Genomic DNA, 11659 nt, shown 5'->3' with positions numbered 1-11659 from the left:
CAGTTTCCTGCCTGGGAGCTGGATGCACTTTATTCCGTGCGTTCTCAGGATTCTGCCGATCTGTTGTGACAGGTTGGGGTAGTATGGGATGAATGCCCTTGTGGATGGCTCGTCACTGTTGGTGTTGTAGCTGGTCGTCACGATGTCACGTGTCTGTAGATCACACCTGTCGAGGACGTCAATGGGGTAGCCACACCTCGTAAGGTCTACTTTGACCCTAGTGACCTCTTTGCGTCTTTCATCAGCGGAGCTGGAGTGTGTCCAGGCGCGAGTAAGCAAGGTTCGGGCCGTGGAGAGGAGGTGGCCTCGCGCGTGTGCTGACCGGAAGTTGGTAAACTGGCCAGCACACATGGGCTTACAATAAACTGTAGTCCTCAGGTATGTGCCTTCACGTCGGACAAGTGTGTCTAAGTATGGTAAAGAGTTGTTCGACTCCAGCTCAATCGTGAATTTTATGAAGGGCGATAGTGAGTTGAGGTATGATAGAAGTCGCTGACCTGAGTCTCTAGGGATGACCACGAACACATCGTCAACATAGCGACACCAAAAGGCGATGTGATCAGGTGCGTGTGCAAACGCACGTCCCTCTAACTCCTCCATCACGATGTTTGCTGTGACTGAGCTGACCGGGGAACCCATGGCCGTGCCATGTATCTGCTGGTAGACTGAGTCATTAAATATGATCGCACCCCCTGTTAAGCACAGTCTGAGGGCGGTGGAAATGTCATCGGGTGTGAGACCAGTTCTTTCGTTGAGGGTTCTATCATTGTCCAAGAGTTGTTTTGCACAAGAAATGGCAAGTTCCACAGGGATGGAGGTAAAGAGCGATATGACGTCGAACGATGCCATAACTTGATTCTGCGAGATGGATACAGTGCGAATCCTCTTTATGAATTCAACACTGTTGGAAACGGTGTGGGTGGTCTTGCCAACCAGAGGAGAAAGAAGTCTCGAGACAAATTTAGACAGCTCGTAAGTCGGTGATCCACAGCAGGATACAATTGGTCTCAGTGGTGTGTCTTCTTTGTGCACTTTCGGTAGGCCGTAAAACCGTGGGATCTGACATCCGGAAGCACGGAGGTGATTACGGGTTGACTGTGTGATCTTCCCTTGTTTCAGCCAACTGTTGACGAGGATATTCACCTCTGATTCCCATCGTTCTAAAACTCTGTTGGGGTTGATGGTCAGGGGTTTGTATACAGTAGTATCCCGTAAAAGTAGTAGCGCTTTCGCCATGTAATCAGTGTGATCCATTACAACCGTACGGCGGCCTTTGTCTGCCGGTAGAATGACGATGGACGAATCCTGTTTCAATGCCTTGAGGGCAGAGAACTGTGTACGGTTGAGGTTAGAAGAGACGGGGCGAGCACGGTGTAGAACTGCTGCAGTCTTCAAGCGGATTGTGTTGGCTACATCTTCTGGGAGGTGTGATAAGCTGGCTTCCACACCTAAGGCGATGTCGGTGATTGGCGGGTGCTTAGGAAGAACGGCAAACGTCATGCCAAGAGTCAATAAGTTTACTTGGTCCGCAGATAACTGTTTGCTGCTTAGGTTCAATACGAAGTCCGTGGAATTAGTGAGAGGGGTATTACATTGGCTGCGCAATTGACGGGATTCATTAATCAAATTACAAAACTTACGTTTCTGTCGGGTACAATAAAGATCTGATTCTCTGATGGCCTGGTGACATAAAGTGTTGACCACATCGGTGTAAACGGGATCGGGAATCAGAGTCTTAAGGTCGGCTAGTAGGGTTGCCTTGCTCGCTGAAGCACGTTGTATGTCATGATGGAGGCAGCCGATCCATATACGTAGGGTTTTGAGGCCGAAGTTCCGACAGGCACGTCTCATGCGCTCATTAGAAAACGGTTGTTTGTAGCGAAACCCTTTCGGTATAATCTCGTTAGCTTTGCACCTATGCGCAAACCTCAGGTGTTGTCTACTACGGGCTATGAAGATAAAATCTTTCTGTAGTCTCACGACCATGTCGTATGCTGGTTGGCCAAGAATAGTACGAACATAACGAAACAGGCCTACGCGCTCTGGATTCATTGAGGAATTTATTGTAGCTTAAACACAGAGCGTACAGATAAAGCAGAAATATATGAGCTTTCGGCTATATGGTAGCCTTCGTCAGAATTAAAATACATGAATGGCAGTTGGAATGAAGATGTGCACTGCCAGGTGCGTGAGACGCGAGGTTTAATTGTTTGTTGACGTCTGTGGCTGTGACGCATGATGACGTGGCCAGCGCTTGTCCAATGACAGAACTACTGACTCTGTGATCGGGTTGACTTGGTAACCACTGTTCCTGTTTAAGGATTTATCCGAAGATTTTATATTTAATGATTCCAACCAGGTACGCTTTAGGTAATGGTGGGATCTGTCTAATTCATTTTAATTCTGACGAAGGCTACCATATAGCCGAAAGCTCATATATTTCTGCTTTATCTGTACGCTCTGTGTTTAAGCTACAATAAATTCCTCAATGAATCCAGAGCGCGTAGGCCTGTTTCGTTAGATTTCATCCCTACGACTAAAGTCGTATGACAAAAAGTCCTGTGTGTGGGTAGGCAATTGGACGACGGTCAAATTGCGTGGCGTTGCACAACGTTTCTTCGTACTAGTTTGATTTGAAGTAGAAAATTTTACGAAACAGAACTCTCTTTAATAAAAATCTTATTTTTAATAACCAAGAGTATATATATTACCGATGCATATGCGAACCGGAACTGCGTTTTGTCCATTCCAAACACTGCGTACTAGTTTGTCCTTCATGCTTACCCGTGCGTGTATTTATAACTCAGTATTGGATTTCATTAATTATTTATAATACCAGGCGCAGAATATTCCCCAGGCCTATGTAAAAAAAAAACAAAAAACGGAAGCTCTGTGGCGTTCAATTCTAACATTACCGAAAATCAGGTCGGCAGACTAGTAATATGTGGTGTTCTCCGTTGGGCAGCACATATTACGAGTAAAAAAAGTAAGGAACATACCTCGCCCTCAGTAGCTGATTCCGGTGGGGAAGCTAATCGTCTAAGGTCTAGGGGTATCCCGTTAGTGTAGTGGCGGACTGGGTCAAAAATTCTTACCGGCGAAATCTTGTAGCCTCATACTAGTGTTTATGGCCAAAATCACATCGGCTTCCATCTGTCTCCGGCCCACCAGGGTTCCCCGGTAAGTCTTATGGCCAGTCCGCCCTTGGGAAAGGGAACGTTATCTTTAGTACACTTGATGTTTGTTGAACTTTGAGTTTCCCTCCAATCATATTTTCCTGAATCTGTGATATCCGAGAGTAGGCAAGTGGTAAAACCCTCATTTAAAAATATTAAATATATAAATTATAATAATTTTATTACTGTAATCGAATTTTTGATTATTAATTTTTTTTCAATAGATGGGCTATACTGTGAAAAACTTAATTTCTATCTTAAAGTCATCATCATAATGAACAAAATTTAAGTGACTTGATTTTTTTAGTAGTTATTTATAAAAGGTTATTCATTTTAAAAACTGGCGTATAAGTTGATTAGGAATAGCTTTCAATCATAAATTAGTTAAGATGAGTGTGAGACAAGAAAATAAAAACTTCCGGGTAATTTCACAATAGTAGGCTAATCAAGAGTATCAACTATAATCAGAAATCATGAAAAAAATTTTGTATAGGAATAAATGGCCCATTCTCGATCACTACCGTTTTATTTATTTTTTCCCCAAGTTTAAACCTATAAAATGAATAAAATATTATGTTTTATTTTTATCAAAGTGCAGTGAAAGCCTGTTATAATGAAATCTGGGAAAATTTGGGGTGGCTGGGAATGCTCATAAGAGATTCTCATTATCCAAATTACAGATTAAGAACTACATAAATGCCAACAAAATCTGTTGTATATCTACTTCTAATCTCTTCATGGCAATCATACAGGATAATGAGATACAACTGATGGTCACATCTTGTATACAAATGTTACCAATAGCCACACTTCTGGTTCTTTTTTAGTATTAAGAGTAGCAAATGATGCAAAAAAGCAAGCTTATAAACTATCGGAAAAAAAACCACTTCACACATCCCCTGTCCATCCCCTGCAATAAATCTAGGCCTTCGTTGAATTTATTCAAACTACCCACCTCAACAACAATGGATGGAAGTTTGTTCCAAAAATCAATCACTCGGTAGCTAAAAGCAAACTTCTGCACATCCATCCTTTTTAAATTTGAATTTATACTCCCTCAAGTGTAATCTGAGCAAGAAAGAATGCCATTGAGATTGCTTGATCCATTTAAAATCTTGAACACTTCGATCAGATCATCTCGCAAGCATCTGATTCAGGATCTTCAGGTGCTGCAATTTGCAGAACTGAAGCCTTTCTTGGTAAGAGTACCCCTTTGTTCCCCTCACCAATCTCATTGCCCTTCTCTGTACACTTTCCAGCAGCTTTCAGACCGCACAATTACCCCATGTCCTTTTCATTTTCCACTACCCCTAGAGTAGTGCCACAAAGTTGATACGTTACTCTGGAATTACTACTACTCATGTGCAGTACCTTGCATTTGTCAATGTTAAGTTTCAATTGCCATTTCTCAGCCCATCCACCTAATTTTTATAGATCTTGTTGCAGCAGCATACCTTCATTACTGTCATTAACCACCCTGTCAACCTTTGTATCATCTGCATACTTGTACATTAAGCCTCGTATACCCTCATCAATATCATTAATAAATGCAGAAAACAATTGGCCCAGCAATGAACCTGTGGGAGTCCATTACACGAAGAGCAGTGTCCATTGATAACCGCTCAGTTTTCACCCACTCAACCATGGCTTTATTCATAGCAGTGACTTTCCCTTAATGCCTCACTGCTTAAATTTCTAGCAGTGTCATTAACAACCCTGCCACCTTTGTATCATCTGCAAACGTGGACATTAAGCCTAATGTACAAGTTTGCAGATGATACAACGGTTGGCAGGGTTGTTAACAACATACAGTATGCTACTGCAACAGGATCTAGAAAAGTTAGGTAGATGGGCTGAGAAGTGGCAACTGAAGTTTTAACATTGATAAATGCAAAGTACTGCATATGGGTGATTCATTTTAATGCACTAAACACTGACTCAAACAAAATAAAACAAAGTTTTAATATAAAATAAGTCTGTACAATAAAATATAAAATAAAATAAAATTTTGCTGAGGTTAAAATAAAATAAAAGTGTAGTTAAAAGTGCTAAAAATATTAAAATCACTAAAACCACTATACAACAATACCTTTTGGCAGCAGCAGCTGCCTTCATCAGCTGAAATGGTTACAGGTTATCCAAATAATATATATATATATACCTTCCAACAGGTCTGCGACGCCCCCCCCCCCCTCTCACGGCACATGATCAATATTAACTTCTGGTACATTGGGACTGGAAGTGGCTCGGGCACGAACCATTTTAAACCGTTCATTTATAGAAACCTCCCTAAGATAAGGGAATCACAGAACAGATGGATACGGCAGCCCTTATCCCTGTTAATACTGTAGCATCTATCAACAATCACTGCTCCTTTGGCTGAAATACCATGCCCAGTCTCCCAAGCATGTTCGGCTATGGCTGAACCACGTAATCTATGCTTTGTTTCTCCCACATAACACTCCCCACATTCTGGGCACTCAACCTCGTATGTGACCCCGCTGTTATCAGCGGTGTCAATGGGATCTTTAACCGTGGACACCGCCTTGTGGAGTCTCCGGCCAGGAAGTTGTACACAGTGCATCTGATAAGAACGTAGCATACATGCAATGGGTTCAGAGATACCCGGATAATAGGGAATGTATGCGGTAGACCTAGGTGTAAGAACATCCCTATGATCTCTACTCATATCCTTTAGACAACTATCAGTAACATTCTGGGAATAGCCACGTACCTTGAGGTCAGCCGTAACCCATCTAACCTCATCATCTCTCTCCTCGGAGGACGAACAATGTGGCCCACCATTCTTTTCAATGACTTTCCACACTCCTCTTATGGCCACCTTCCTGAGCTGATTTAAAACGTGTGCACTGGCTGCGACACATAGGTTTCTATAAACCTCAGTTCTCAAGCGTCGGCCTTCCCTGTACATATACACAACAAGGAAAGGAAGGGCCCCCCTCCGCCTCCACTTCTGAGGTAAACTGAATATAGGGCAAACCATCATTCAACCAACTGAGCACTTCATTATCCTGACCCCTCTGTATCACATCACCGTAAAAGTGTCATCAACATATCTCTTCCACAACCATACCAGGGGTGGAAGAGTACTCATCAACATCCTACCTACAAACTCTTCCATAGCCAAGTTGGCTATAACCGCACTAATGGGCAAACCCATGGACCTGCTGATACATAATGTTTCTAAACAACATAGTTATACTAGACATACACATACTGATTCCTTTACATAAATCTTCACAGTTCAAGGCTGTCCTGTGTTTCCAGTTATCATCTTTTCCCAAAGCTACCCACACACAATCCAAACCATGTTCAATGGATATACAGGTGAACAAAGAAATAACGTCAAAGGATACCATAATTTCCCCATCTTCTATCTCCTGAGTTCGGACAAACTGTACGAAATCACTACTATTCTTAATGGTAAAATCCGAACGTCCCACCATGGGGGATATGAGCTCCGCCAAAAACCTGGACAGAGCATGCGTCGGACTGCCTACAAATGACACAATACGCCTTAAGGGCATATTGTGGACTTTCGGTAGCCCATAAAACCTGAGTAAATGACAGCCTGATGCATGCAACTTCCATGCTACCTCCTTGGATATTTTCCCCACTTTCTGCCAACCTTAAACCAATTTATTGACTTGCCTTTCTAGCCCCACTAAGGGGTTCTTTCGAACAACTTTATAGGTAGTCCTATCGTTGAGCAAATTAAGAGCCTTTTCCTTGTAATCCTCTTTGTTCAAAACTACTGTAGATCTGCCCTTATCTGCACAGTGTGGGGAGTGTTATGTTGGACAAACAAAGCGTAGATTACGCGATCGCCTGGGTGAACATGATAGAGCCATGAAGATAGCTGATTATGGAGGTTCAGCCATAGCCAAACATGCTTGGGAGACTGGGCATGGTATTTCAGCCAAAGAAGCGGTGGTTGTTGATCGAGCCCGTGGTTTCTGGAACCGGAAGAGGCTGAAGAGCTTGTGGATATGCTCGTCCAGATGCTACAGTAGATAAAGGCTGCTGTATCCATCCATTCTTTAAGTCTCTTATCTTAGGGAGGGACAAACGGTTTAGAGTGGTTCGTGCCCGAGCCACTTCCTGTCCCAATGTATGGGAAGTTAATACTGATCATGTGCCATGAGAGGGGTGGGGGTGTTGTGGACCTGCTGGGAGGTATATATATATTATTTTGATAACCCATAACCATTTCAGCTGATGAAGGCAGCTGCCGCTGCCGAAAGGTATTGTATAGTGGTTTTAGTGATTTTAATCTTTTTAGCGCTTTTAACTACACTTTTATTTTATTGTATTTTATTTTAACCTCAGTTTATATTTTATTGTACAGACTATTTTATATTAAAACTTTGTTTTATTTTGTTGGAGTCTGTGTTTAATACATTAAAATTAATCATCGAGTTCCTGACTCCGGAGGCCTCTTTAATGTACTGCATATGGGTAGCAATAACCGTAACCCAAGAGAAATGTACCAACTGTGTGGTATTACACTAAGGGAGGTAGAGAATGAAAAAGACTTAAGGGGTAATTGTGCAGTCAGATATGAAGTTCTCTGAGCAGTGCAGATGGGCTGCCAGAGCAGGTCATGGAGTTTGTCAATGATATATAGGAATTTTGCTAGCAGAGGGCCTGGACCTTGAGTATTGCGTTTAGGTGAAAGGAACAAAGGGATGCACTTACGAAAAAAGGCTTAAGTTCTGCAAGTTGCAGCATCTGGAGACTAAGCACCTGCGAGGTGATCTGATTGAAGTGTATAAGGCCTTGATGGGTTGAGCAGGCTCAGTGCTCACGGGATACTTCCGCTTGCTCAGACTAAGAACCTGAGGGGGGCATAGATTCAAATTGAGGAAAGACAGTTGTAGAATAGATGTGTGGAAGTTTGCCTTTAGCCAGCGGGTAGTTGATTGCTAGAACAGACTTCCATCTATTGTTGTGGAAGTTGATAGCTTAAATAAATTTTATGCTGTACCAGCCAAAAAAAAATTTGAGTTACCCTGAGAGAGAGAGAGAGAGTCAAGGAATCATCAAAAACGAGCCAGATATGGCTCAGGACCTTGGGTGTGCCAAACCCGCACTCAACAGATGTGAGTCCCTGGGGTTATGTTGATAGCATTCTTTCTCTTGCTCAAAATACAGAAATGAGAGAAGCATAAATTCAAAGAAGTACGGTTGCAGGATAGATGTGTGGAGGTTTGTCTTCAACTAGCGGGTGGTTTATTGTTGGAACATATTTCCATTTGTTGTTGTGGAAGTGAACAGTTTGAATAAAGTCAAGGAAGAAGCAGAGAAATTATTGGAGGGGGGACGGACAGGTGATTGATATACGTGCGTATATATATATATATATATATATATATATTTTTTTTTTTTTTTTTTTGGCTGATGCATTATAGACTTGCTTCCTTGCATCATATGCCACTACTACTACTACCAATAATAATAATACATGTAATAATAAATTTTGTGTGGAGAATATGGCAACCTGCCCCACCACATATTTGGCAGGCATTGAAATTCAGCTGAACAGTGGTGTTAAAGCAGGGTGCTGTTCACAGTGCCAATAGCTGGACTTCACTGTAATAATACCTACACATCTTCAGATTTATTGTTTCTTCTTATAGTAGAAAAATATCAAATTATTCCAAAACAGCTCATGAAAAAATATAATCATATACCTTTCCTATCACACACAGTGGAAAATAGATATTATTAAATTATCTATAAGATGGTACTTTTATTTAAAAAAATAAATAAATAAGAGGGACTCTTATAATAATTGATTTAGACAATAACAATTGTCATCTTTAAAAATAAATTATAAATTCAGTTATTGTAAGTCCTAATTCTATTCAGCACCTGTAGTCAGGGTGACAGTCACCATACTCTAGTTATGCCTCAGAGTGAGTGAATTTCATTTTGGCCAATATAAAAACTTGCCACACAGAAACACACACAAATTATATCAGCTATTGTGTATTAAATAATGACAGTATATAAACATATTATTAAGTGTAGATATAATAAACTCTCCAGAGGCATATAGTGTATAATGTTACAGGTCTTTCAACACAGGGAAATCCCCCCCCCAACTTCGCACTCTCCAGACGAGTGATGCATCCAATTTTTAGTGAACCTAGGATAAAGGCAGATCACTTTTATCGTTCACTTAAGTGAGATCCCTTGTATTTATGTGGCCAGGTATAGCCATATCTATTGCATATTCAAATACAGTAAGTTCTGCTATAATGTGGTACATGTGTTCCTAAAAATCTTTGCATTATGGTATTTCGTACATTAAAAACAACTGAGCTTATGGTAAAAAATAGGGATAGGGCAGTCACTCACTGTCAATCACTGCTTTCCCACTGTTTTGCTTGCTGCCATGTTGGAGGGTGTATGCCGTTCTGGATTTTACTGTGATATTTATTTTACCTTGAGAATGCCGCACACTCCAAATGCATAGGTAAATAATTATGTAGGTCATTTCCTGATTAGATATCAACCAGTGCATTTCAACAGGTGTGTCTTTTATGTAGAAAAGATTTGACTTACTCCGTATGCCTCTACATTTTACATAGAAAAGCGTGGGTGAGCAAAGCGAGCAGGGGGTGAAGCTCCTTAGTTATTATTATTATCATTACTACTAGCCATATAGTGCAAGGAAGCCTGAGGCTTATGCTGCACTAGCTAAAAAAAAATTTCCAAGTTACCCTGAGAGAGAGAGAGAGAGAGTGACAGAAGTAGAAGGGAATCACCAAGAAAGAGAAGAATGATGATATCCAGCTCAGGACCCTGGGTGTGCCAAGCCCATACTCACCAGATTGGGGCTATTTCACACTATAGCGAGGTGAAATATATGTTTGAATTCTGTCTTTGACTGGAGGTAATCTTTTCATTCAGTGTTCATAATGTTTTTATTAGACAATAACAAAAAATTAAAATGACTGAAGCTGTGATTAAACAGTATCTTTTTTGTTTTGTTTTTTATAGCTGTTTGTGGAAAGAATTGCAATTGTGATAACCACAAGTGCTGTTCAGCTGCCACATGCTCTTCTGGCTACATGTGCAAGTGTTGTCAAATTACCAAATGCTCTTCTGGCTGCACATGCAAGTGCTGTGAAGTTACCAAATGCTCTTCTGGCTGCACATGCAAGGAACGCAAGTGCTGCAAAGCTACCAAATGCTCTTCTGGCTGCACATCCAAGTGCTTTGATGTTACCAAATTCTCACCTTGTTGCACATGCAAGTGTTGTACAGCTGCTAAATGCTCACCTGGCTGTACACGCAAGCAATGCAAGGCTGCCAAATGCTCACACAGCTGTAGATGTGAGGAGTGCAAGTGTTGCATAGCGACCAAATGTTCACCTGGCTGCAAAAGTGAGGAATGTTGCATAGCTGCCAGATGCTCACCCAATTTCACATGTGAGGATTGCAAGTGTTGTACAACTGCTAAATGCTCACCTGGCTGTACATGCAAGTGTTGCACAGCTGCCAAATGCTCATCTGATTGCACATGTGAGGGATGCAAGTGTTGCACAGCTGCCAAATGTTCATTCGACTGCACATGTGAGGGATGCAAGTGTTGCACAGCTGCCAAATGTTCATTCGACTGCACATGTGAGGGATGCAAGTGTTGCACAGCTGCCGAATGCTCACCAGGCTGTACATTCAAGCAATGCAAGTGTTTCATAGCTGCCAAATGCTCACCAGGCTGTACATGCAAGTGTTTCATAGCTGCCAAATGTTGTTCCGACTGCACATGTACAGCTGCCGAATGCTCACCAGGCTTTACATGCAAGTGTTGCACAGCCGCCAAATGTTCACCTCGCTGCAAATGTCATGAATGCAAGTGTTGCACAGCCGCCAAATGTTCACCTGGCTTCAAATGTGAGGAATGCAAGTGTTGTAAAGCTGCTAAATGCTCACCTGGCTTCAAATGTGAGGAATGCAAGTGTTGTAAAGCTGCTAAATGCTCACCTGGCTGTACGTGCAAGCAATGCAAGTGTTGCACAGCCACCAAATGTTCACCCGGCTGCACATGTGAGGAATGCAAGCATTGCACAGATGCCAAATGCTCACCCAACTGCACACATGAAGACTTGGAAGCATTGCCCAGCCACCAAATGTTAATGAATGCATCAGAAGCTTGTGATATGTCTGCCTAATGCCTCGAAATATTCTTTAAGTTAAAATTATAAAACATTGAAATATCACAAAACATTGAAGACTGGAATTTAAGTTCTTACTTTATAATACTGATAATAAATGATTATTTTTGAACTTCAGTGCACTAGTTAAAATAGATATTTTATAGCAAATGCTCCTGTGAAAGTCAGTATGTATAATCAAAAAATATTTATATTTCAATTTTATATGTATACTGCTTACTGCATCTGATTATGCAAAAAGATTAATAAATTTTCTAATGAAAAAAGTTTTGGCAA

The 11659-nt window shown here is 41.4% G+C and overlaps 1 protein-coding gene across 1 annotated transcript; it reads left to right on the top strand.

The window, feature by feature from the left end:
* Positions 1 to 7046: 7046 nt before the first annotated feature.
* LOC150090789 (uncharacterized) lies at positions 7047 to 11401 on the top strand. The gene is made up of 2 exons (XM_090372319.1): positions 7047 to 7107; positions 10206 to 11401. The coding sequence occupies exons 1-2, from the start codon at positions 7047 to 7049 to the stop codon at positions 11378 to 11380; spliced, it is 1236 nt and encodes a 411-aa protein (XP_090228445.1). The 3' UTR covers positions 11381 to 11401.
* Positions 11402 to 11659: the final 258 nt, after the last annotated feature.

Source organism: Mastigoproctus giganteus, chromosome 1, assembly GCF_048544385.1.
Source record: "Mastigoproctus giganteus isolate SK-2022 chromosome 1, ASM4854438v1, whole genome shotgun sequence".
In the NCBI taxonomy this organism is placed as follows: Eukaryota; Metazoa; Arthropoda; class Arachnida; order Uropygi; family Thelyphonidae; genus Mastigoproctus; species Mastigoproctus giganteus.
This window is presented reverse-complemented; position numbering and strand designations above follow the sequence as displayed.

Coding starts and splice junctions, on each gene's coding strand:
- LOC150090789 (XM_090372319.1), top strand. CDS start 7,047: ATGAAGATAGCTGATTATGGAGGTTCAGCCATAGCCAAACATGCTTGG. Junction 7,108..10,205: donor TGCTTGGGAGACTGGGCATG/GTATTTCAGCCA, acceptor TGTTTTTTATAG/CTGTTTGTGGAAAGAATTGC.